At 60.4% G+C, this 26223-nt stretch overlaps 1 protein-coding gene across 1 annotated transcript in view; it reads right to left on the bottom strand.

Moving 5' to 3' along the window:
- Nucleotides 1–1757: 1757 nt before the first annotated feature.
- The window catches only part of COL6A3 (collagen type VI alpha 3 chain), a 66151-nt gene continuing 41685 nt past the window's right edge, over nt 1758–26223 (bottom strand). Inside the window, exons 24-44 of the mRNA XM_081143418.1 lie at nt 24314–24349; nt 23670–23732; nt 22873–22935; nt 21570–21632; nt 20606–20668; nt 18959–19009; nt 18742–18777; nt 18230–18292; nt 18015–18077; nt 16412–16444; nt 16070–16106; nt 15968–15979; nt 15376–15869; nt 13839–13935; nt 12675–13373; nt 11275–11377; nt 9595–10007; nt 8506–8769; nt 7441–7536; nt 3239–3403; nt 1758–2517 (exon numbers count right to left, since the gene is read on the bottom strand). Of these exons, the coding sequence (XP_080999544.1) occupies nt 2477–2517; nt 3239–3403; nt 7441–7536; nt 8506–8769; nt 9595–10007; nt 11275–11377; nt 12675–13373; nt 13839–13935; nt 15376–15869; nt 15968–15979; nt 16070–16106; nt 16412–16444; nt 18015–18077; nt 18230–18292; nt 18742–18777; nt 18959–19009; nt 20606–20668; nt 21570–21632; nt 22873–22935; nt 23670–23732; nt 24314–24349 (2955 nt within the window). The 3' untranslated portion in view covers nt 1758–2476. The remainder of the gene's footprint in view (nt 2518–3238; nt 3404–7440; nt 7537–8505; nt 8770–9594; nt 10008–11274; nt 11378–12674; nt 13374–13838; nt 13936–15375; nt 15870–15967; nt 15980–16069; nt 16107–16411; nt 16445–18014; nt 18078–18229; nt 18293–18741; nt 18778–18958; nt 19010–20605; nt 20669–21569; nt 21633–22872; nt 22936–23669; nt 23733–24313; nt 24350–26223) is intronic.

Raw genomic sequence — 26223 nt, 5'->3', positions numbered from 1 at the left:
GGGGAACGGCCCTGAGGGTCCCGCAGGACCAGCTCGTCCCCGGGAGCTCGGGCAGCCTCTGGGTCGCGGTGACCGGCTGACGCACGCCTCCCGTGGGTCACAGCCGGGCGAGCCGGACCCTCTGACCCTCGGTTTCATCATCTGCACAGCCAGGGCCCTGACCCCTGCCGCCGGGGCTGCCTGACCTCAGGCGAGCGAATCACAACTGCGCCCGGTGAAGGGAAGGGTGTTAACCGAGGTCACACCAGCTGCTGCGACGCCCGAAGCCTCAGTGCCTCACCCCAGGCCCAGGTGAGCTCTTGCTCCCAAATCCAAATCGGGTGCCCTTTGCCGGGAGCCGCCTGCCAGACCACCCGGCCGGGCCTGCCCTGGGGCTTCCCCAGAAAGCGCTGGGTGGGCACTGGGGTCGGGGGCACGCGGGGTCCGAGGAAGGACCCGAGTCCCCGCGGGGGGTGGCGAGTCTCGGCAGGAGCCCCGCCTCTCGGACCTCCCTCGCCGACCGTGTGGGGGCCGCCGACGGGCTTCGCTTCGGTTTCTTTGTGGGAACAAACGTGGGAAGCGGAACTGGGCACAGAGACGGTCTCAGTTCTTGCAGATTTCGGATCCGCACGTACCCGGAGCCCACACGTCATTCCTCTGGTCTCGGGGCCGCCACCTCTCACCTTCGTTTCCGTCACCGCCGCCCCCCGGGTGTCATCGCCCCGCGGCCCCGGCCTCTGGCGCCCGAGGCAGCCAAGGACCCTTCCCGCTCGCGGGAGACCACCTGGGTCGCCGGCCGCCCGGAGCAAGCTGCTGCAGGACGGCTGGGCCACGCGGGCACCGAGGACCCCCCTCGCCCCCCTCATTTCGCGGGGCCCCTCCCCCGGCCGGGGCGCAGGGCTCACAGGGGTGGCCCCCAGCGTGGGCGTGGGGGGCGGCCTGGGCACCTGCATTCGTCAGAACTCATCAAGCAACGCGCAGGAGCGGTGACCTCGCTGTGTGAGGCTAATTGTCCTAATGGGGGGGCGACCTCACGGGAACTGGGCCGGAAGCGAGACGCCCCCCACCCTCTGGGCTTTGGTTTTCTGGGTCAAAGCGCCCACACCGGGCAGCCTGAGGACGGGGGATTTAAGCAGCTGCGGGGAGAGGAGACGGGAGGCAGCCCTGGGCCGAGGCCGCTTGTTAAGGGCCCTTGTCCGAAGTCAAACCGCGGGGCGTGGGCTGAACCTTCCCTGCTGTCCCCTCACGGAGTCCCCAGTAAGACGCCACCCACGCGTCACTAACATACGGGGAAGGCGGATCCACACGCACTGTTGGGGTGTCCGGGGGGCAGCGTTCCTTCTGGGAGAGGGAGGGGCCCCCAGTGGGGGGCTGGGGCCCAGGGCTCTGCTGGCGACGTTCTCGCCGGAGGCGGTGTTTGCGCAGCCTGGTGGGTCCCGCCTGCCAGCAGATGCCCACCAAGGCCGCGCTCCAAGCGCACTCAGGGCCGCGGCGGATGAGAGCCAGGCCCGGGCACCGCGGCCTTGGGGGCAACGCAGCACGTGGGGCGGGGAGGGAGCCCGCCGCCCGGGGCAGCAGCCAGGGCACTTACCCGGCCCCTTCCCTGCAGACAGGCCCTGAGAGAAACAGCCCGAGGTCGGGGAGTGGTCTGAGCCCCCCTCCCCGCTGTCAGGGCCGGGCCCAGCTCCTGGCCGACCCCGCACCCGACCCCTGGACCTGTCGCGATTCTGCCCCCAGGCGCTGTGGAAACAAGACCGCAAATACCACCAAACCCGAGACACTTTCCGCATACTTTATTAAAAAGTTTCTTTGTATAAATTTCCTAAAAACTTTAAAATTAAAATTAGACCCCACCCAACCCCGCACCAAAAAAAAAAAATACAAAACCACACAGCATGAGAGGAATGCCAGAATATCCGTTCGGACTCCCTGTTCTCAGCGGGGCGTTGGTCCCAGGACAGTGCTCAGAGGTCAAGAGATTCCGCTTCCCTCCGACCACGTCCCTCGGCAGAGGCCTCAGAAAAAGAAAATCCTCTGGGAACCTACCCCAGGGTGTGGGGAGGAAATGGAAACGGGCGCTGGCTTGTGGGCCGGACGGGGCTCTCCACCGACCGTCCTGCGTAACTGGGGGGAGCCGGACAAGCGGAGGGCAGGGGCGGCTGGGAGGTTCGGGGCTATTTTCTAGACCTTCGCTTGCCCGGGGCAGGCAGGCGTGAAGCTGCAGAGGGGAGGTGGACGTGTGGGCGTGTTGGCACGGACGCCCGCCGCGGGTCGGTCACGCGGTCGGAGTATACGCGGAAGCTGCCTGGGGCAGGGCGCGGGTCCCAGGCACACTAGCACCATGTCGACGGGTCGTGCGCAGGCGGCTCCCCGAGTCCGAGTGTAAATCGAAGCGTGAAACGGCAGGTGCCCGGGACCCGCGCCCGGAGCGGCCGCGGAGACGCTGGCACAGGGCTGACTCCTTCATTAAGAGGTAAGTGTCGCTGGTCGCCTCGGCCTAGGTCCCGATGGCGGCGATGACTCTGGGGCTGACGAGCACTGAGCGCGGGCGGAGCGGGCAGGTGGCCGGAGGGAAGGGAGGGAACAGGCGCGTCACTGACCCGAAAGGACACTGTTGCTCGCGGGACGACCCCACGGCCTCTGGTTCTCAGCGCCCGCCCCCCCCTTCCCTTCTCACTGGTCCCCGGAGCTCCTCGGCCTGGGGTCGGGGGCTCTCCTCCTGCCGGAGCTTCTCTCGCCCGCACCCCCAGCGGGGTCCCCGTGCAGACTGAACCCCGCCCCGGCCGGCCCGGGCGCGGGCTCTCCGAGGAGCTGGCGTTTTATCACCAACCGAGTCGCCCAGTGTGATGGAGACATCGGGTGGCCCCGGGATCGATATTATTCATTAAAGGACGCAAATTATTTAAAGATGCCCAGATGGGTTCGTTGTCTCTGGCGCTATCTGCACGTGTTCGGTTTTTCTCTAGTAACCGTGTTTATTGCATTAATAACGGGCTTCAGTAACTGCCCAGAGCGAGGGCGCTATGGGGAGGCCCATGTTTCTTTGCTGGCGGAAATGCCAGGACGCGAGGATGACTTATGAAGCAATAGCCGTTCAGAAAGCCCCCCCCCGGGCTTGGAGCCTCCGTCATCCGAGGCACGATCTGTTTTTCGCTTCCCGCCGACCGTATTGTAATCCCCGGGTCTTGAAAAGACGACCCCTGGACCCGGGCCCCCCTCGTCCCAGCCGCCGGCCGCCCGCAGGAGGACGGCCACTCACCTGGGGCGCAGACCTGCTCACACTCCTTCTGGGAGTCGAACCTGTTCTCGTTGCCGCCGCAGCCCCCGTACCAGAACCGCGCGCAGCTCCTGGTCTCCGGGTCGTGGTACCACTTCAGCACGAACTTCCTGCACGTCCCTTCTTCCTTGGGCAGCTTGCATATGTCTTCAAGGGCGAGGGAGAAAAGGCCTCATCAGAGCCCCGGCCGCCCGCCCGCCCGCCCGCCCGCCGAGGCCACCGCCGGCTGCTGGGGGAGAAACAAGGGCGAGGGGCCGACGCCCCAAACCCTCCCAGCCTCGGGCCTCGCTGTCACACGGGGGGTCGCGACCGCGCAGAGCGACGTGAGCAGCAGACGCGATCGGACCGGGACAGGGCCAGACGAACTGCGCTGGGCACCCCAGGGTCGGGTCTCACGGGATCCAGGACCGCGAGGGTGAACCGACCTGCGTTCCCGCCCCGCCCCGGCCCGGCCGCTCCCCGGGCCCCACAGAGGGAGCCAGGTGTCCAGGCGTGGTGCTTTCCACTCCTTGGCCAGATAGCAACTCGCAGAATATAGTCCAAAAATAAGGCCGTGCCTCTCGCTACAAGCCAACTAGGTAGAAAATAGAAGTTAACGTGGGAAAACCCTTCACGAGTGTGTGTGTCCACGTGTGCATGTGCCTGTGTCTCTGTGCATGCGTATATGTGTGTGTGTGTGCATATTCACGTGTGCCTGTGTGTGTACATGCCTGTATGTACGTGTGTGTGTCCATGTGTGTGCAGCCCAGCGCCTCCGTGACCGGCCAAACTAAGCACATAGGAGGAGAGGTGCTGCCTGGTGCCAGGTCACAGGGCGGCGAGTCCCAGCGCAGCGGCTCTGAGGAGGCGCCCCCGGCCTCCCCCTAAGGAAGTCTGTGTTTGAAACACGCACCCCTGACGCGGCCCAGCTGCCCCGCGAAGGCCGCGCTTTCCGCGGAGCCGAGAGGAAAGCTGCAGCTCGCCCAGTGCGACACGCGTTTACCGACTTGCCCGGGAACCGCGGGTGGGCTGGGAGAGGGGCGCAGTGCCAGCCGCTGTCCCAGAGTCTGGGAAACGCAGACCTTCCCACGAAACTCCCTGCGTGCACGGGGGCCACGTGTTTCCGTGAGCGGCTCACGTGCCCGACTCACGGGCCCTCCCCACGCAGGCTGACGCCCAGGGGCCCTGACCCGCAGCCACGTGGGTCATTAAGAAAACTTAATTTTGCCTGAATTGTCTGGAAAATATACCTTTGGAAAAAATAATGCATATCGTGGTCATTGATACTTAGATGCAAAATACACGTGCTACCCCTGAGAATGAAGGCACTGTATTTTTTAAAAGTTACTTACTAAATGGATAAGTCATTCCTTTTTCTGTCTTTGAAAATATGAATATTGTTTAAAAATGGTCTACCCCCCGGGGGAATTTTTCAACACAACTTAATTATAGAAGGAGGGGAGAGGGGGTGAAGCAGGAGGTTGGGAGGGAGGGGGTAGGCGAGCTCTCATTTCCTAATTCTGTTTACCCATTTTGAATTTTAAACATCTTAAAGTAAACACCTAATTAATTTAATTTGAAGAGAGCTCTCGAAACTGGCATACGTGTGTGTGCATGTGTGTGTGCGCGTGTGTGCGTGTGTGCATGCGTGTGCGCGTGTGTGTGCGTGTGCTCCCGCGGATGCTCCATGGGCTGTTTTGTGACCATGTGGATCAGTCCCACGGGGCCCCAGTCTGAAGACAGACCAGGAACTCGTGTCTCCACATGGACGTGAATCGCTGCGGGGAGTCCACACCCACGTGAAACGGGGAAGGAACACTCGGGCCCCGGGTTTGCGGGTCACGTGTTCGTCAGAACGAAGGACAGAGGCCTAGATTCATCTGAACAGACTGCTTGGGGCCTTGAGAGACACACAAGCCCCAGTTTCAGAAACTCTTCTCTCTCCGGCCCAGGGAGAGAGGAAACCTGCGCGATGACCGCCTGGATTGAAAACACCTGCCTGCTTCTCAATTCGTGTCTCAGTCTTAAAAAAAATAAGAGCCCAGCCAGATTCTTGTTTAAGGATCATGTGTTTATGTGAAGGAGACGCTGTTTATATAGTCGCGTCCCTTCTGGACCACACGTAAGGGAGCCAGAACACCCCCGCACTTGCTGTGGGGTTCACTCCCGGTCATTTTCTCTCACGGAGGCACCGAGTTTGCTGGAAATGGTGCGTTTCCCACACTCGCTCGGGGAAAGGAGCTGTGCCTGGCAGTGTGCACAGGTGTCGGGCCCTCAAGTTCCCGGGGCACCTGTCCTGCCCCTGGCTGGGGGCTCCCTGCAGGTTCTTGGGGCGCCTCTCGGCCCAAGCTCCGGGCCGGGGAGCCTGACGGAGGTGCCTCGGGCGCGGAGCGGGGTGGGTTAGGGGCTCAGGCACCGGGCAGGGCCCCCGGGGCAGGGCTCAGAAAACTGCTGACCAGCAGAATCAGAGGGGCTGGGGTTAAGGTTTCTTCCCCACCCCGCGCCCCCCTCTGCAGTCCCGCTTTCATTGTTTCCGTTCACCCGAAAATCGTAACATTCAAAGCTTTTATGAAACCTGCCACGAGTTCCTGAATCATTCCCATAAGTTTCCATCAAGAGGAGACCATTTCCTGTTCTTCTATCAGTTTTTCCATTAGGAAGACTTGCGGGGGCTGGGAAACGCCTGGCTGGGCCTAGCCGACCGTTTCCTCACCGGCCGCCGGAAGAAACTGCTCTAAGCGAAGCTCGGTTCCCTCAGCGGTTCCTTCATCCCCCGCATCACACACCCGCGCGCGTGATAGTGACGGGCCCGCCCGGGCTCCGCTACCTTCTTTCTCAAGGGCCTGGGGCCACGTGTCAGTATGGGTCGTGGCTGTATTGATCAGTGATAGATAGGTGATAGGTGATGATAGATGATAGATAGATAGATAGATAGATAGATAGATAGATAGATAGATAGATAGATATAGACGTATAGATAATATAGATGTATAGATACCAGAATAAATGGTATAGATTATAGATTATAGGTCACAGCTATAGACACAGACACACACATCCAGGGACGGGGAAGTCTGTCGGTGGGATAATGGATTCTAGCGACAGAGAACATTCCCTCTAGAAACAATTAAAGAATCAAGAGGCCTCTGCTCCCAGGTGTGGAGTCAGAAACCACCCAGTTGCACCTAAACACAGACGAGACGGGGCTCAGACGCCACAGAAACGGGAAGATGGGGACACAACGTCTTAAAAGCTTACAGCAGAGATACAGCGAGGATCCTCGCCGATAAGAATTAACGCTCGTTGCTGCTGACCACGCGACACCCGCGGGAAGGCGCAGCTGCTTTTAAGTCCAGCGCAGCCGGGCGCCCGACTAAAGCCGTTCATCTCACCGGGGACTGGCGTAAACGCCGGAGGAAGCTGCGCCTTCCTCCCCCACTGCGGCCAACGCACCGAAAAGCGACCAGCCCCCCACGGGAAAACCTTGCGCCGCAGGGCCCGTGAAACAAGAATATATCCAACGGCCGTGGAGCTCGGGCCCCGACGTGCGTACCAGCATCTTTTGCAGAAAGCGAGCCAAGCACATCGGCTGTTTCGATTACCGGCGCTTGGCGGTGAATGACCCCGGCTCGTGTTTGCTGAACAAGGTCCCGGGTCCCCGGGAGCCCACTGCCCAGGACAGGAAGCGAGGAGCCGCGGTCAGTCCAGAGACACACCCGCTGGTCCCCGATTCAGCGTCAGACGTGCACCCCCTGGCTCGGGCTCGCGGGCGGTGGTGTGACGGCCGGAGCCCGGGGTGGGCTCAGGGAAGTGGGACCAGGACATGCAGCCCCCGGGGAACTTCCAAACCCACGTCCGCTGTGGGCCCCCCGGGTGCCTGTGTCCCTCTGAGCAGTTCTTTACCTGATCGGACGCTGAGTGGCTGACACCCTACTCTGCACAAGAGCCCGAGTGCGAGGCAAAGTGACATGATACGTGGATTCCTGGCTGTGGCGCCCAAAGCAGCCCTGGGACCGGCCAGGTCGGCTGCCCCGGACAGCTGGAGCACGCAGGGCGACCGTGCTGGGCCTCGCGGGCACCTGGGGCTTTCCCCAGAGAGCCGCCCGGCCTGCGGGCAGAACCCCAGCAGGTGGCGGGGACGCCAGGCGGCCGCGGGGCGTTTGGGAGAAGGCGGCGCTGGGGCTGCTGATGGGCCCGCAACTCACCTGCGTCGCTGTCGGCCAGCGGCTCCGTGCTCACCATGAGGTTGATGGTGGAACTAGCGGCCGGCCTCGCGGGCTGCGGCGGAGGCTGGGTTTTCTCTGTAAAAGAACACGCGGCTGGTCGGTAACTCAGAAGCTGGAGGGCCGGGGGATCCGGGGGGGCCGGGGGATGCGGGGGTCCTAGGACGGGCGAGCTCGCGTCTCTGGGCTGAGAGAGGGGTGGGCCGTGGAAACACAGAGGCCCCAGCAGGCTCCCCGTGGACTCCTGATGTCTGCCGTCTGCTGGTTCCGTTCATCTCAACAAACAGCAAGTCTCTGCGCTTTGAACAAATCTCCTCAATTTCCCACCGAACCTCTTGTCTCCAGGCAAGAGAGGGGGTCCCAGGGCGGAAGGGTCTTTGGGCTCTTATCTCCATGGATTACGAGGTGGCTGGTGGGGGTCCCTCCCCTCGAGCACAGCGCCTTGATCTGGACAGCACTGGCCCCGAGAGAGAGAAGGTGGGCCAACCCCTCACCCCCCAGGAGAATTCGGGGTCAAGGAGAATTGGGGGGAGGGGAGATTAGAAGGACTTAGAGGGAGGTGGGGTGTCAGTAACTTAGAGGCTGGAGGAGCTGCAGGGCCAGGCCTCGGGGCCACAGGGGAGCCCGGGGAACACAGAGGGCAAAGGGCAGAGCCCCAGCCCGGGGGCAGGGGAGGGGGATGCTGCTCCGGACGCCTCGCTTACTCCCTGAGGAGCCAGGAACTCTCTCTCGGGTGCTTTCTGTTCACTGAACGTGGAAAATGCTTCTGACAGGTGGACGTCGTGGGCATCGGTCCAGCCGGGTTCCTCCTCCCAGGGAAGGGGCAGCCCCCAGGCCGTATGGACCTGGCTCCCTCTATAAAGTTGCCCGGACCCCCAAAGGCCGGACAACAGGTCACAAGGAACCTGTCCTGCATTTGTCTCGTTTATAAAGGATTTTGCTTATTTCAGGGCAGGTCTGAGGACCGAGAACTGGTCCCTGTGGGTCCCGTCTATAATCTACGTCCAAGTCAGGGACCGACCCTTCTCCAGCGGGCCACAGACTCACTTGTACTGAAGCTGGCGTGGTAGACGGCCCTGACCTGGGACCTCAGGTAGCAGACCACGGCCACGTGGTACGTGTGCCCGGCGCGCAGGCCCCCGACGACGCGGTCCGTGACCGTGAGGTTCTGCTTCAGCACCAGGGCCTGGTCGTGGGCCGAGGTGACGGTGAGATCGTAGAAGTAAGGGCTGGGGGGCTCCGGCCTCTCCCAGTGCAGCTTGGCGCTGTTCTCGGTGATCTCGGACACCTGGACCTCCCGGGCGGCCTTGACTGGGAGAGACCAACACAGCGTGGAGGTAAATAAAACCCACGCGGCGGAAACACGCAGGCCAGAGATGGAAGCTGAGCGACAGGTGTCGGTAGGCAGGGGACCCATTTCCCGTTCAAGTTCCCGGGAAACGCTGGTCGTCTGCCATCGGAGACGGGGTGTGACGTGGGTCATAGTCGTGAAAACGCGCCTCAGGCGCCAGCGCGCTAACCAACCCCTTTCCTTCTGAGAGTCTCCCTTGTTAAGGAGACGCTCTGAAAGTTCACGGTCCCGCGTGCCACAGAATGAGCCCCACGATTTAAAATATGCTGAGTCACGAGACCGCAGGGCAGGACCTGAAATCTTCTACAGGGATCGCTGCCCTCGCTCTGTCCATCGGACGGAGACTGTCCCCGTGAGCTTTCTACGCGCGCAGACGCTCTGCCTTCTCCCTGCCGTACAGTCTGTGACGCTCTACAGCATCTTCTAGCGTCTTCTTTGAGAAAAAATAAAATAACACACCCTGGGTCCCATTAGCCCTCCTACCCCTGCCATTGGGTCTGGCCCTGCCTGGGCAACCGCAGGCGGGACTCGAAATTCAATAAATCTAGGAGCTTTTTCATAGCTAATTTTTAAGTTGATGATTTTGTGTGGCCCGCAGGTGATGTTATAAATATCCAAACGGCCCCGGGCAGAAAAAAGGCTCCCCACCCCCGTTTTAGGCTACAGATCACCCAGATGTGTGAGTCCCAGACCAGTGACTGCGTTTTTATTGCTTTGTAAACAGGCCTTGAGGGACACGCCCAGGACCCAGCGCCCGAGGATGTCACGGGCAGTGGCTCTCTTACCCGTGGGCTTGGCGGTGGCTGGCTTGGTGGCCGCTGGCCTGGCCGCCTGGGGCTTGGGGGCCTCAGGCTTCGCGGCCACTGGCTTGGTGGCGGCGGCAGGGAGTCGTGCAGATGCTGGCTTGGCTGCTGCCACCGGCTTCGCGGGTGCCACCGGCTTCGTGGCCGCCACCGGCTTCGCGGCCGCCACCGGCTTCGCGGCCACTGCAGGTCTGACCGTGGCCGTTTTTGTGGCCTCGGGCTTGGCAGGCACAGGTCTTGCAGCTGAGGGTCTCGAGGCAGCCGGCTTTGAGGCCGGCATGTTGACCACAGTCACTGGTTTGGTCGTGGTGGTCACCGGCCCTGTGGCGGCCACTGGCTTGGTCGCGGTCACCGGTTTGGATGTAGGACTTGAAGTAACATTATTTGGAGTGTTTCTGTTAAAACAAATTCAGTATTGCTTCAACCCGTCTGTGCTTCTGCCTGCTATTGAAAACGGACAGAGACGTAACCCAGCGAGCTGTGCAGAGTGTCCTGTCTTGTCATAGGCGCGCTGTAGCTTTTAGGTATTAATATTAATATATTCGGTTCCTTCTAGGGCCCGTGCCAAAGAGAACATACCGAACAGCATGTAAAATAACAGACTCACTAACAATAAAGCTGCTATTGTACTGTAAATACTCCTGACAATCTTCAGTTTATAACATACAAAACAGGGAGAGCGCAGAGACAATAAATGTTGAAATGATGACCATTCTCACTGTTAATAATAACAATCAGCTAATAGCCGCTCTCATTGGAATCCAGGTCCACTCAGCGAAACGCTGTGTTGCGCTGGAGAATTATAGTTGGCGAGCACTCTCTCTCCCCGGCTTTTTGTTTGTATTAATTTGGGGGGGGGGGGCACCGTTTCTCTGTCTACTTGAGTCCCTACAGAGAACAGCATCCTAATTGAACACAAATGCACAGACCCGCCCCGTTCGTCTCTCACGCTGACACGATCACTCGTTCTTTCACAGATATAATGTCAGGCCACCTGTCATGCGCAGTGTATTTTCAAACAAACTCAAATACTAGGTTTGTTTGTCCTATTTTCCTAGATAAGGTTGAGCCACCTTTAGGGAAAGTTCCAGAGGAATTATAAAGCTCACCGAAGGCTAGAAAAAGAGAACCTGTGGACTGAGATCAACAGGGCGGCGCCGGAAAAGGGCCGCGGCTGCCTCAGTAATGACGTCCAGCCAGCGAGGCCGAGAGCCGGCGCCTCCCCCAGGACAAGGCAGGAGCCGAGGGACTCGGGTGACGAGAGGAGGGCGTGTAGGGGGACGGGCGGGCTCTCTCCCCTGGGCTCAGCCAGGAAGGGGTGAGCCCGGCACCTGTTTGTCAAGGACAGTTCAAGCCCACACACCACCCGAGCGCCACAGCCAGAACCCCCCTCCCCGGAGCGTGGCAGCCGTGGCATTCTCTGCGGGGCCACGAACCGGCGGCACGTGGCCTTTGTTATTTTAAGCCACTAAATTTGGGGTTGTTTGTTATGCAGCAAAAGCTAACAGATACAACAGATTCTTCCAAGGGAATTTCCCAAGTGACCTTGGAAAGTCACGTTTTCTGGATTTCGGTGTCCTCGCCCCACAGCGTTAGGCAGTGGGGGGGCCTCTGCATTCCCCGAGCCCTGTAATTTGTGGGACGATCGTTATAATCACTTACACTTGCTTGTGACCAAATTTCACAGGAGTCTTTGCCGGTTGGTCCCCTTGGAACCAATCACACTGTTTCCTGATATCTGGGGGCAGGTAAAAAGCGTTTTCACCTAGAGAGAAATAGAAAAATATATATATATATATTTTAAGTGTATGTCAATCCCTTACAAATTACAATTAATCTGCTAGTGAGTTAAATGAACCACATAGTAGGGAATCCATAAATATCTGTTGACTTAATTCTTCCAGACAAGCTAAGTCCAGTGAGCTTTCAACGTTAAGCACAATGGTGCTCGGTCCCTGAAACACCTTAAGCCACTATCTTCTACTGGGCGATATTTGGGAGATTTCGGTTCAAGATGATATTTACTCGATGTGAGCGGGAGACAAAGGAAAACTCGTGCGGAGTTTCACAAGTTCCAAGCTCCCGAACATCAAACGACGACCAGGCTACTGTTGCTGTTTCCTCGATGCTGCTCAACAGCTTTGCTCTCCCTACCGGCAGGGGCCACGGCCCCGGGCGAACTCGCTGCCCCCCTTTGTTTCCCTGGCTCTTCCCAAAGCTTTGGGGGCACAGACGTCACAATGTGGATGCCGCTTTCAGGGACCCGGCCCTTCCCTGAATGACAGGCTCCCCGTGTGTACATGTTTATTTGTCCTTTGCGCATGTTTCTCACGGGTCAGACACCTTCCCGTGCCAGCTGTGGCCCGGGCACTGTGCCAGGCTCAGGGGAACACGGTGGTGAATGAGACACTTCCTCCAGGACCACCTAGGCCACTGGGACCACCGATCCGTCCGGGGATGACCAGCGGGCCATGTAATCTATGCGGCAGGGACAGCGTCCGGGTTGACGCCAAGCAAGGCTGGGCGTGGGGAGCACCCATGGGGAGCAGGGCGACCGGGGGTGAGCTTTGAAGGTGAATGTGGATCGGCCGCTAAGGCGGAGGTGGAGAGCGCTCGGGGCAGCCGCCTCGGCAGAGCCCGGAGGTTTCCACGCGTGGGGTTGGTGGCTCAGCCCGGGTCAACGCGCCTCCTCCTAGAAGCCCCCGTGAGTCCCATCGGGATACACTTCTCGGGACACGCCGGCCTGTTACATCAGGCAATAGATGGGCACGTGACCCGTCTGCACCTGGACTGTAAACTCTCAGGGACGCTCCCTACAGCTGGCAGGGGCCCCGCGGAACTGGGTTGAACAAACGAGTGAACAGGGACAGGGCCTCCGCCCGTGTGTTCGCTGGCAACCCTGGCAGTTCGCAGTGTGCCCAGGGCGCGTGGGTGCCGATGCCCCTGCGGCGTGAATGAACAAGTCCACGTCCTCACGCCAGTCCTCTCTCCCTCGCCTGTGCCCCCCCCCCCCGCGCCGAGGGCCCGGGGACCTGGGCGGCCGACGCTGACCCGGGACTTACTGCTGACGAAGGAGGGCAGCAGCCGCCCGAAGCGCATCAGGGGCTCCTCGTTGAGCTCGGTGGACTTGTCCACCAGCTTGAAGAAGACGTCGTTGGGCTCGCTGGCCAGGCCGTAGAGCTCTTTGACGTTGACCTTCCTGCCGATGCCCAGGATCACGAAGAAGTAGCCCTTACACTTGGCCCGCAGGACGGCCCTCCGCGCCGCCTCCAGCTGCTGCTCCCGCACCTCGCCCGTCAGCATCAGGACCAGGACCTTCAGGTCCCGCGGGTTGGGCGCGCTCTCGAAGACGTGCTCGACGGTGTAGTCGATGGCGGGGCCCAGGGCCCTGGTGCCCTGCAGCTGCGTGATCCTGCCGCCCAGGGCCCCCGCCAGCTTCTCTTTGGAGCCGTAGTCGGTCAGGGAGAAGTCCACCCTCACGGGCGGCACGCTGGCGTTCCCCACGGACTCGTAGGGCGCCTGCTGCACCACGGCCACCCTGGCCAGGTGCTGGGAGGCCTTGGGGTCGGGGCTCAGGTCCAGCTGCCTGACCAGGTAGCCTATGTACTTCCCCATCTCGTTGAACTGGAACAGGGTGGTGGACTCGGCGCTGTCCAGGATGAAGGCCATGTCGATGTCCACGTCGCTGCCCGCCGCCCGCCGGTCTCTGAAGGAGGGCCTCCAGCTGCCGAACCCGCAGGACGGGTCGATGTTGCAGATGTCTGGGAAGAAACACGGCGGCCCGTTCGTCATACGGGCCCCCCCGAACCCCGCAGCGAGGTGCGGCCCATCAGTCCCCTGGGAGCCTGGCAGCTGAGACCGTCGCGGAACGTAGGAGCCTGTTACTCCCTTTCCGACCATCGCTGTGTCCAGATTTCCGTTTTCATCACAGAGCAACACTTGCTAAATGACACAAGTCCCTGAGCCTAATTCTGCTGGTCGAACTTGCAGCAGAGCCCTTATCACCTATGAGACGAACCATCCCCGTCTGAGAGAAGCCCTGTCCACGGCTCCACTTTAAACACGTAAACTACCACGTGGTGTCTGCGTGGTAAATACCAGGCTCCGTGAATCTCCCCCCAGCTCAAGCCCTTTCCCCAGACTCTGGTTTTTTGCGCAAATGTCCCTCCAGGGACACACGTGCTGCAGCTGCAGCTGGACAGACGCGCCCGCTGGAGGCGCCTTACCCAGGCAGACGTGGCAGGTCAGGACGCTCTTCAGGAAGTCGGTGAGGTCCCGCCTGGCGGGCAGGACGAGCGCGTGGCCCACGGCCGTGTTGTTGATCTGCACAGACGAAAGGAAATGCTCGGTGGGAAGGCATGTCCACCATCGGTAACTGCATGCAAAGTCCAGCCGAGGAATGAACGAGTCCCATCAGCAGAACAGTCTCCCTGACAGGTCTGTATCCTCAGGGGGGGTAGAGGAGGCACTGAGTTTGATGGGAAAACACCGGTTTTCTCCTGCTGGAAGGAGCTGGAGTCCAAATCCCACTCCTGCACTTCTTGCGGGACCTGGAGCAAGATTATCTAACCCTCCAGGGCTCAGTTTCCTTGGCTGTAAAATGGGATGACAGTAAATTCTCAACGGTCATTTGAGGGATTAGGCTCAGTGATATATGTAAAGTCCTAGGACAGCCTCAATCGAATAGTGGGGCTTAGATAATACTGTCATTTTCAGCAATAATAATGCCAGTTGGCAAACACTAGCTCCCTTCCTTTATCTCTCCCCCCAGGCCTCCAAAGGGATTTAATGACAAGGCAAGTAACTGAATCATTTCCGGCAGATTCACAAGTCCTGCCCACCACAGCACACGGGCAAGAATTATTTATTTAGGGAATAATTAAATCCAGTTAATGAATGAATAATTAACTTTTCTAACTCGCTGGAACTGTGCTGTTGGACACGCACGTGGGTCTGGGCCCCTCGGCCCACACAGCACGCCCCTCACAAGAGCCACGGCTGGTGGCCCGAGAGGGCCCCACGCCCGGTGCTCTGTGCTCCACTGGCCTGCGGCTTGGGGAATATAACCTGAGAAAGGTGACAGCGACCCAGCTGCCTCTCGCTGGCACGGGGCCCGGGAAGACCACGGAACGGCCAGGTTGGAGCTTGTCTCCACCCGCCGCCTCCACAGGTGGGAAATCTAAGCCGCCGGGAGGGGAGGCGACGTGACCACGTCACTGTGAGAGACCTGAAGCCAGATGGTGGGTCGGCGGATGAGGGAGCCCCGGCTCCTCCCTCTCGGGGCCGCTCCCCCTCCGTGCCCACCCCCACCCCTGTGTACCGGGAGCCCAGAATTTGTGCTAAGAAGGTATCAATCGATTAAGTATAACAATTAAACAAGCTCAAGCCAGTAACAAGGGTGCATTTGTCTGCATCACGGGCTGACCCTTGGGTGCCAGCCCGGCTGAAGGAAGGTTTAAACGGCGGGCGCACGGGGAGCTGAACTCACAGATGTCTGGGGACCTCACTAGGAGACGGCACCCACCCAGGTCACCCTGGGGGACCCCCTCTCCACATGAGGAGGGAGCCTGGGACCTAGAGCCGGGGCCAGAGGCTGTCCTGGGAGCCTCGATAGAGAAGTTCTCGGCCAGACCAGCCTCCTCCAGCGCCTTCTAGAAAGTGTGGGTCCTGGGTACACCCGGGAGGGCACGGGCGAGCCTGAGAACCTGCTCAGAGCCCCAGAAGGAGAGCGGGGGGTGTCGCCAGGGCACCCCGGGCACCCACCTGCAGGGCGTTGACCAGCTGCCGGTCCTCCTGGCTGGTGAGGAACAGAGGCGTGATGCCGGCGTCCGACAGCTTCAGCACCGCCTCCCGGAGCTGCGGCGACGCCCTCGTGGGCTTGTTGCTGAAGAAGATGGCCACCTTCCTCATGAGGAACCCGCTCCTCACCCGCTTGAACGTGTTCCGGGCCACGAAGGACATGGCGTTCTCCAGGCTCTGCTGCTTGGACGTCAGGGCCACCTGCAGGTTCTGGATCCTGTCCAGGAGCATCGACTTCTTCTTGGAGTCGGCGAACCGGATCTCCGTGGTCACCTCGTTGTTGTAGGTGACCACGGCCACGCGGGCCCCACGCGGGCAGTTGCTCTCGGCGATGGTCAGGTCGCCCACGATCTTCAAGAGCACGTCCCTCATCCGGCTGAAGGCATCCTGGGTGACCCCCTCGGAGGTGTCCAAGGCGAAGGCCAGCTCCGTGGGGAAGACGGGGCATTCCAGGGGCCCTGGGAGGCGGGGGGGGGGGGGCGTCAACGACAGACTTTACTTACGGGAAGAGGGCTCCGTTTTCCTCGGAAGGAAGTCACGCACTGAGGCGACTTACCGTAGCAGCAAGCTGCAAAGCAAAGGGGGGAGGTCACTCCACGGGGGAATGTGAAACGTAAAAGCGCAGCTGTGTCCCGACCGCAGGAAGCCCTGTACTTACGACATTTATCTTTGATGCTCTGGATGAGGGCACATTGCTTTAAAAAGAGGGAAAGAGGTGTGAGGACAGCAGGCAGAAGGCCCATGGACAGCCCTGGCCGGTGTGCGCAGTGGTTAGAGCATCGGCCGCACACCAAAGGTCGCGGGCTTGATGCCTGGTCAAGGGCACCTGGGCCACAGCTCGATCCCCAGCCCTGGTCAGGCGAGTGCGGGAGGCGCCCCATCCATGTGTCTCTCCCCCCCCTCCCGTCCACTCTCTAAAAACCAGTGGAAAAAATACCCTCGGGTGAGTATTAACAACGAAAACACGGACAACGACTCACGCTGCTCGCGGGCTACTTACATCGATGGAGTCGCCTCTGTTGCCCTTGTGACCCTGAAAAACAAGGAAGGACAGACTGACGTGTGGGACGTGGACACAGGGAACGTCCTCGGCCCACGGAAATGCGACCCGGGAAGCAGAGGTGGACCCGGCTGGCCTGGGCCGTCCTCAGACTCTCCCCACAAACCGGACTTTGCTGCTCGAGGAGCCAAGGGGAGGAGACCCGGACGCCAGACGCGCTTCACGCCCTGGGAGGGGAGGCGCCGCTCCCCCTGAACCCCGGGAGCGGGTCGCAAACCCACGTGGGCCACACGTTTGCGTGAGCCCAGCCCACTGTCTCCAGGAGAAGAGCTCCTTCCACCGGCCGGCTCAGTCCACCCTGCTCACGGGGCACAGCGCGGGGCCACCCAGCTGCCCCCCACCCCAGGTCCAGCGCACCCCCTGGTTCCACGCAGAGAGGGACCCTCGGCCGCCCTCGGCTACGCATCCCAGTGTGTGTCCCCCCGACCGTCAAGCAGTCGCCTCGTGGGCCACTCGGCGTCCCTCGGTGCGCGGTTCCCACCCTGGATCCCACCGCAACCGGCACGTTGATCCCATTAGGTGCTTCACTCGCGGGACGCCCCGCGCAGCCTCCTTCCCCAGCTGCACCCGACCACCCCTGGGCCTCTTTCTAGGAGCAGCTCCGTCGCTGAGTCACGGATTCGTTCTGCTTTGACCCTCCTCAGTGTCAACGAGGGGAGACGGAGGGCGAAGTTCAGGTACGGAAACAAGGGCCCGTGAGGGAGAGACGGAAGGAGGGGCCGCGAGGGGCCCTCCCGGCGCCCGCGCCAGGCGGCCACCGGCTCTAACCACCAGCTGGGAGCCCACTGGGGGTCGAACGGACAAAGGCGGTTTTCCCGGGACCGAGGTCTGACGTGATTATAGTCCAGCCACAAGGCGCAGCCGAGAGGTAGTAGGATGTGTTCCCTCTTTGTCCCCTACACAAGCCTCGAGCAAGAAAATCACAGAAGCAAACGGCGACACGGCCTGGGTGGCAGAGCCCAGGGCCGGCTCCGGAGCCCGCCCTCCTCGCAGATGGGAGGGAAGCGGCTACAAAGAAACAACAGCGAACAACAGTAACAGCGAAGGCCGGCTCCGGAGCCCGCCCTCCTCGCCCACGGGAGGGAAGTGGCTATAAAGAAACAACAGCGAACAACAGTAACAGCGAAGGCCGGCTCCGGAGCCCGCCCTCCTCGCCCACGGGAGGGAAGTGGCTATAAAGAAACAACAGCGAACAACAGTAACAGCGAAGGCCGGCTCCGGAGCCCGCCCTCCTCGCCCACGGGAGGGAAGTGGCTACAAAGAAACAACAGCGAACAACAGTAGCAGCGAAGGCCGGCTCCGGAGCCGCCCTCCTCGCCCACGGGAGGGAAGTGGCTACAAAGAAACAACAGCGAACAACAGTAGCAGCGAAGGCCGGCTCCGGAGCCCGCCCTCCTCGCGGAAGGGAGGGAAGTGGCTACAAAGAAACAACAGCGAACAACAGTAACAGCGAAGATGCAGCGTCTCCGCGAGGAGAGAGCGGAAAGTTTCCAGGGGCCGCGCGAAAGGCATGCGGCCCGCAGGCGGCGTGATGGGAACTTACGGACGGGCCCGGGAAGCCTGGGTCTCCCTTCTGTCCCACTGTCCCGGGAGGTCCTGAATTTCCCTGCGAGGGCAGAACAGGCATCGCTCAGTTGTGGCAAAAGAAGGGCCGTTCGCAGCTCCCGCCGCAGGGAAGGGCGGTGAAGGTGACCTCACCCGACGGCCCCCACCCACATGTTCTCGTTCTCGCCATGACCACGGCCCAGGCAGACTTACCCTTCGGCCTCTGATGCCTTTGGGTCCCGGTGCTCCCCCTGTTCCTGGGTCGCCAGGGGTCCCCTGAGAAGAGAGCCCGGCAGCGGCACATTAGCTCCCGAGTGGAAGGCGCAGCCGAGGGTCCCTGGGGCCCCCGGACCACGCTTCCCCGGGTGGCCGATGGCTGGCTTTGGTTCTTCCTCGGGGTTCCTAGTGTACTTGTGTCTTTTGCAGACTCAGCCTCAGCTTATTAACCAACAATAACATCTTGTAGATGCAGCGTTTTAACGTTTACAAAGCATCTCGCTGCACAGTCGTCTCATTTCATCCTTAATACACCAGGACAAGTGCTTACTGTCCCTTCCATTCGACAGATGAGGGGCTGTCTTAGAGGCAGTGGGGTCTCCCCCAGCATCACTGTTTGTAAGTGGCCAACCCAAGACTGGAACCCAGATATTCTGATTTGCAGCCCACGGACACCCCCGATTCATCCTGAAACAATCATGATGCTTTACCACCAGGGGAGTATTTACCTTTGGACCTGGGTATCCAGGAAATCCCCTTTCTCCCTGTAAAAGATAAATAAATGACTCAATATTTGGTTTCAATCTAAATTCATCTAAGATAAATTACTCCTGGGCAGGAAAAAATATATATCTGTAGAGTCATCAAGAGAAGGAAAATTCACTCTATTACAATGGAATTTTGAGAAAGGATTCTGTGAAAATACAGCACGGCAGACACACCTACCTTTTTGCCTTTGCGTCCCTCGCTGCCAATCCCATCGCGCCCGTCATCTCCCTAATTGTGGAAAGACGGCATTACTGCGAGTCACCTCGGTGGGCACGCCGCACCCCCTAAGGCCCTGAGCACAGGGTCCTTGAGTCCCTGAGAGGTTCCCAGGTCAAGGTGTGGCTCCCGGAAGGGTTCCTGTTCCTACTCACCCTCCAGGTGTAAGAAAACCATGCCCAGCCTGCAGGTGTGGCTCAGTGGTTGAGCATAGGCCCAGGAACCAAGAGGTCACCGGTTCGATTCCCGGTCAGGGCACACGCCCGGGTTGTGGGCTTGATCCCCAGCAGGGGGCATTCGGGAGGAAGCCGATCGATGTTTCTCTCTCTCTCCCTTCCTCTCTCTCTAAACTATGTATTAAAAAACTTAAAAAAAAAAAAAAAAACCGTGCCCGTAAGAGGGTGGGCTTAAAGGACTCCTTGGGAAACGGTGCAGGTGGAGTCCCAATGTAAAGAACTACTACCAGCTGTTGGTAAGATGCAGCTTGCAGGTGGAGTCAATGACTCATCGAACCTGGGGATCTCAGAGTCAAAGGAATCCTGAAGGTCACCTTGACCCTGTGCATCTCTGAGTCTTTGATCCGACTTCAGAGCAAAAGCTCGGGACTCACTGTCTCCCACCCTGAGGGGCCTGTGCCCAGCCTTCTCGCCTGGGGGATCCGAACACCCCCTCCCAGGACCCTCAGATCCGCCCCCATCACTTTCTCCTGGGGGCTTTCAGAACGGGGCAGGATGACTTCAAAAGAGCCAGAAGAGTTCATGTGAAATACACACCAGTATCCCTAAAACGCGCGTGGAACGTGCCACTTGGTTAATGCACAGTTTTAGACGGACATCAACAGAGAAAGAGCCGTGGCCCCCACAGTCAAGGAAACAGACCAGGGAGAGATTTTCTTCAACGGTTTGAATAGATTTTAAGTCTGATCCCCCCCCCCCCGCTTGTGAAACTAAGAGTAACAGAAATGGATTTTTTTTAAACTTCAGTGATCTGTAGAGAAGTCACGTACACAAGAAAAATACTCTAAAGCTTTAGGGGTATAGGGCGATCTGTACAGTTTTTAGGTACTGACTCATCTTAGAAAAATTCCCAACATTCTGCAGATTTCTTCTCTCTTGCATAGAAATATATCCTACAAGGTTATGGTCAGTAGGCAGTTAGATTCTTTTAAATAATTTTTTAAATGCATTATCAGGGTAACGATTTCTATTACCAAGGAAACTATCTCGGTCTGAACTGAGACCTTATCAGACCCACTTCCATTTTGACCCAAGGACAGGTATATCTTTGCAGAAAAGCTCCATGTGGTTGTGCCCACAGGGCATTCGTAAGCCTGGAGGGGAAGGCGGCCGAGCTTCAGGGAGCCAGCACGTTCACAAACCCAAAAAATACAGAAAAAGGTCTTTACGGCTCCCGCCCACAACGAAACAAACTTACTTTGACATTTACTTGCTGATTATACGCAGCAGGTTTCACTATTTTCAACCCCATCCCCAGTGGCGGGGAAGCAGCTATCAAGTCGCCTCTCCCTGGACCGAACCTCGTCGGCTGTGACAAAGGAGAGCCGGGCACAGGCCCACCTCCCGCGGCGACGGTGGGCTCTGATCTTACCGTCTCTCCACGGGCGCCCCGGTTCCCGATTGTGCCCTTCGGTCCTGGATCCCCGGGCTCGCCCTGCACGCGAGAAACGAGGCTGAGACGCCTGAGGGCCGAGGGCGGTTTGCCCTGTGCGTCCCAGCCGCCCTTCCAGGTGAGGCCCCTGCCGACTCCACCCTCAGGATTTTGATAAAAATGATCTCTCCAGGGGCAGTGTTCAGGTGAGGAGCCCTGGAGGAGTCCGGGGAGGCCGCAGTGTGTTCTTCTCAGGAACATGGCATAGGGGCATGCGGGCATTCGGACGGCGCGGGGTGGGGGAGAGACAGAGACAGAGAGAAACAGGAAAGCAGCAGCCAGGAGAGCCGGTGGGCGCTGAATTCCACAGGGAGACCCAACACCGCCCACAAGAGGCAGAGAGAAAATCCTGGACGGACAGGCCACGGTTCCTGTGCTGAGGATACTCGCCGCCCTTTCAGGCTGGCTGTGACGAACTGTGTGGTTTTCTCTCAAGGTCTGTGGAAAGCAGGTCCTCAGACAGCCCCCGTGTAACACGCCCCCGGTACCCCAACAGTCAGGGCCCCCGGGCCAGCTCAGCGCGGCCAGCATTCAGACGGGTGCACTCGGTGCAAGTCGGTGCTGTGCTGAGGGCCCCGCGCTGCTCTGAACGCCACGAGGATGCTGACCTGTGGCCGCAGGCGCAGCGGGAGCAGGCGGACGTCCCAGCCCCTGGTGGGTCGGGCTACCAGCCGGCCAACCCACTGAGCACAAGCAGGCCGCCCCCTCGAGGCCGGGACAGGGATCCCCCGGCCAAGCAGCTCCCAACATGGGGGGCTGGGGCAGGAAAGACCGAGGGGCGGCGAAGGGGTGTGGAAACGAAGCGGGCGCACAGACTGGCAGTTGAGTGAAAGGGCACCTGGGAGCTGGCGCGGGGGGGGGGGGGGGACCTCAGGAAACAGGCTCCCCGCTTGCCCAGACAAACCTTTCTTCCCAGGGGCCCGATTCTGCCGCGTTCTCCAGGAGCGCCTGCGGTCCCTCCGCTCCCCTGGGCGGGAGGAGAGGAGCGTCAGTGAAACGTTCCCCTCGGAGCCTCAGAGTGTGACTCCGCCCTCGGCCCCCACCCTGGGGGTCAGAGCTCAGCGTCGCCGTCCTCAGTCCCCGCGGTGCAGGGGACCCGACTGCAAACGTGTATGGCTCCTGCCGCCCACAACATTAGTGTGACGCTCAGGCCAGTCTGCGCAGACGCCCCCACGGCGCAGTTCTCGACGTACATACGCATCCTGAGGCCCTACCCGGAGGACAAGCGCCCAGACTGTGTGTGGCGTTTGCCCTTCTCCGGGTCCACACCTCCGCAGGGCACCCGTTACACAGGTGTGGAGACCTGCGCACACAGCGGATGAATGACTCGATGTCCCTGCGCCCCGCACAGCCTGGGGACGGGGAGTGAGCCCCACGAATGTGGCAGAGACCAGACGGCAGCGGCTCTGGGTCGTCAGTAACCACACCAAGAGCTCCGCCTGGACCCTATGTCGTCCTACATTCTCGATTAATCAGCTAAAATAAATGTTGGGGGGGAAAAACCCAAAAGCTTTAAAAATAGGCCTGTATCCAGTTTCGAAGGGGGGGAGAATTTCTGAGCGCACAGGGCGCCCCCCAGCTCCTGCTTCCGCCCCAAAGCACACTTGTGCCTCCAGGGAGCCGCAGGCTGGTTGGCTGCCAGGCCTGAGTCACCGCTGTTTTCCGCAACAATTGGCAGGATGGCCCCGCAGCATCGTGCGGCACCCGAGGGACAGCAGGTGCGCGGACGCGGGTCCCAGCTCGTCACTAGCAGCTGACACGTCGGATTCTGCAGTCTCAGCAGGTTCATCCTCTGCGCTGAGCTGGAGGCTGGGACCTCCTCACACAGAATCAAACCTCAGAGCCAGTCTCCAGGGGCGATTATGAAACCGTTTGTCATAATCGAGAATTCCGGCAGATCTGGTTACATGTATGCGGTTCCTCACTGGGACCTCGGGGACAGGCCCAGCCGGCTCCGCTGACCCCAGCTGGCCTGCGTTTGGGAGGAGCGGCACTGGGACCGAGGAGCCCCTGGAGCCCCAAGAAAAAGGGCTCTTACTTCCTCCCATAAACTAGCCGTGAGGACTGGGGCCGACCCAGGACCGGTGTCACCCAAGGGTCAGGCTAAGGGGAGGTCTGTCCTCAGCAACACCGGCCACAAAATCTCAGCCTGCTCGGGCCCCGAGCCATCCGCTTAGCCACACAGAGGGGCGAGGAGACGGACTTACCCGCGGGCCAGGAATGCCCTGTTCTCCCATCAGGCCCGGAGGGCCGGTGGGACCGGCTGGACCCTGAAGGAGGAAAGGAAGGTCAGGGTCAGCGCCGGGTCAGGGAGATGCTCCGGGAGGAAGCTCCGGGCGACTCTGCGCCATCCCCGGAGCCCAGAGCCTCGCTCACGCTGCCAGCGGGGCCCGGAGACCACACTTCTATCCCCGCCGGGGGAGCGGCGGCCCGGCCCAGAACACGATGGGGAAGTTAGTTTTAAAAGCACAGGTCAGCCCACGACGCTCGCAGCGGCAAATTCACAGCGTCCAAAAGGAGGAAACTGCCCGCGTCCGTCGGCCGATGAGCAGAGGGCGAGCTGTGGCCGCGCAGCCACGGGATATTATTCAGCCATGAAAAGCGAAGCCCTGTCACATCTACAGCACAGTGAACCTCGAAAACGTGCTCAGCGAAAGGAGCCGGACACAAAAGGCCACCCATTAACTGACTCCGGTTCCATGAAATGTCCAGAACAGGCAAATCCTTGGGGACAGAAAGGAGACGGGTGTCTCCGGAGCTGAGGTGGGAGGCGAGGGGTGACTGTGGGCACAGGGTCTCCCCCGGGAAGGCGAAAGTGTTTGGAACTAGACAGAGGTGGTTGTACAACTTCGGGAATGTACCACATGCCCCGAATTGTTCGCTGTAAACGATGGGCTTTGTGTTCGGTTTGTGAAATTGACTGTTACCTTAATTTAAAAAAAAAAAAAAAAAACAAGAGCATCTGGGGAAATAGCTCAAGGCATGCAGTCCCCCAGGTACTGACCTGTGCACCTCTGGTCCCCTGCTCCCCCGGGGAGCCCGGCTGGCCAGGACCACCCCTGTTGCCCTGGAAAGAAGAAAGAGAAGATGCGGGGAGGGGCCAGGATGGTTTATACCCTGTCTGGCGAGGGGTCGGGGCCACCAGCCCAGCTCTACGAGGGGCTTCAGGGCCTCCGACCCGAGCAACTCCAGGGAAGACGGTCAGCAGGGGAGCCAGCTGCCACCCTGCACGGCGACGGTCGCCACCCCTCCTGCCCCGCTTCCCTGCAGGATGGCTCCGGGAACGGGGTCTGAGGCCCCCACCTGCACGGCGCAGGTGAGGAGACAGGCGCCGGGCGCTGTGACTCGCTCACGACCCGGTGGGTGGGCACGCTGTGGGCGAGGGAGGCCCGGGAACTGCCTTCTCCATCTTTTTCCCGTCACCCCCCACCCTGTCCCCGCTGGGGTCATTGTCACGAGTCCCTTAGAAGATGCTAAATTTAAGGAGATGGGAAAAACTGGCAGCTGCTGACTGCGCCCCAAGGACAGTCCTTCGTAGCTAAGGACAAAAGAGGTTTTCACTCGCGGGCGGCGGCCACGAGGACAGTCCCCGAGAGCTCACGGCGAGTCCATCGTGGCGACGGGAGAGAGGCGCCGACTCGGGCTTACCTTAGCGCCTGCCGGTCCTCTTCGGCCGTAGCCACCCTGCGGGAAAGTCACACACGCCGTGAGGGAGACAGACGCGGCCCGCCCGGGGACTTCGTGCGACGTCACCCACACCCCCACGTGCCACCCGCCGTGTGCCAGCCCCGTCCGCCCGAGGAGACGCCCTCCGGCCTCATGCCCGGCGAGCTTGGCCCCCACGCTGCCCCGTTAGTCACCCAGATGGCAGGCTCGAGGATGACTTGGGCCCTGCCAAGCACAATAATGCCGCCCGGCGGCAGGGCCCCGGCCAATTCCAAGTGAGGAACGTGCGAGGGGCCGTCAGGCCGGCTGTTTTTCTACCGTTTCCCGACTGCCCGGAGAAGTCACGGGGCCGCTAATTATCGGGGGAGGGGGCCCCGGGCCCTCGGCGCGCTGGCCAAGCATCGCCGACCCTCGGCCAGGTGCGAACCCCGAGCCCGGGGGCGCAGCGCGGCCGTGTCCTGGCAGCACCTCCCTCCACGCTCGGAGGTGACCCTCAGTTTAAGGAAACGCGGCCTCGCTGCTTGAGTAACCCGCCTGTTCCCACGCCGTGACGCCCCCTCCTCCCCCCGCGGCGGGAGGTTTGGATGGGAACGGGGTGTCCTGGGGAGGTCTCTGCAAGGCGAGGAGCTGGATTCTGGGGACAGTAGCGGCCAGCGGTTAGCAGGCTTGGCCCGTCGCTGCGTCAACCCAAGGGCCACAGTCTCCGCTCCCGACGCACCAGCCCGGGGATCTTCTGGGGCGACTGCTTTGCTATTACTCGCTGTAGTGGCCGCTTCTTTAATGGGAGACTGTGGCCTCCTTCCGTGGATGACACATGGACAGGTGGGGGCGGGGCGGGGCCGGGTGGCTCCCCAACCGAGGAGCGCTCTGGCTGGCCCCTCCCAAAGGGACAGTCTAGACAGAGGCCACCAGTGCTCAGTGACTCATTGCTCAGGCCAGAGGCGGCCTGTGGGGGCCCTGAGGGTGATGTGGATGTGAGGCAGCCCAGCAGAAGGACGTGCTTCGTCTGGGCCCGAGCCTGGCAGAGCGAGGTCCAAGGGACAGAAGAGGCCACGCCGCTGGGCCTCACCCTGCTGCAAAGGAGGCAACTGAGTCTACAAGAGCCCTCGACTGTGTCAGATTAAAACCCGAGTTCCCACCTGTGCAGAACTGAAAGGAATTGTATGTGTGACCGTCGCTCGTGAAAACCAGCCTGGCCCTGCTCACGAGCTGGGCCGTATGAGCTGTAGCACCTGAGGGGCTCCCGTGGCTTTCCCCGTAGCTCAGCAGCATTAGTCAAAAATAATACCCAGAACTTTTAAGAGAGAGTTTTCAAATATCGTCTTCTTCTGAATTTTAAAAGCAAAATTATGCCCACAGCATATGATCTGAATACAGACGAGGGTCATTTCCTCAGGTCCCAGGCTCCCCCGACCATCTAACATCTCAGCCCTTCAAATGTCGCTGCTCCTGGGAACCGGCTGCACAGCCCCAGCCAGTGCCTGAGCAGAGACCTGCGCTGGGCACCCACCAGCATCCTGAACGGGACCCTGAGGATTACAAATCCCAGACGCTCCTCCCGTGTGAGCACCACCTGCTCCCAGCTCCAGCTCCGAGTCCCCCTGGGCCCTGGAAGCTCTGGGCCCCGGCTTTAGGTACAAACTCATCAACAGGACGCAGAGATTCAGCGCCCAGGGAGCCTCTGCAGCCGACATTTCTGAAATGTCTTAAAAAGCCACTGTGAGCTGCGGTTCCCTGGAAAACGGAGTCTAGTTTCATTGCTTGAGCCCCAGCAGCACATGCACACACACACATGCACACACACGCACACACCAGTCTCACACATATACACACACACGCACACACACACGCACATACCATCTCTCTCACACACACCATCTCATCCACACGCA

The sequence above is a fragment of the Miniopterus schreibersii genome, assembly GCF_964146895.1.
Source record: "Miniopterus schreibersii genome assembly, chromosome: 7".
In the NCBI taxonomy this organism is placed as follows: domain Eukaryota; kingdom Metazoa; phylum Chordata; class Mammalia; order Chiroptera; family Miniopteridae; genus Miniopterus; species Miniopterus schreibersii.
This window is presented reverse-complemented; position numbering and strand designations above follow the sequence as displayed.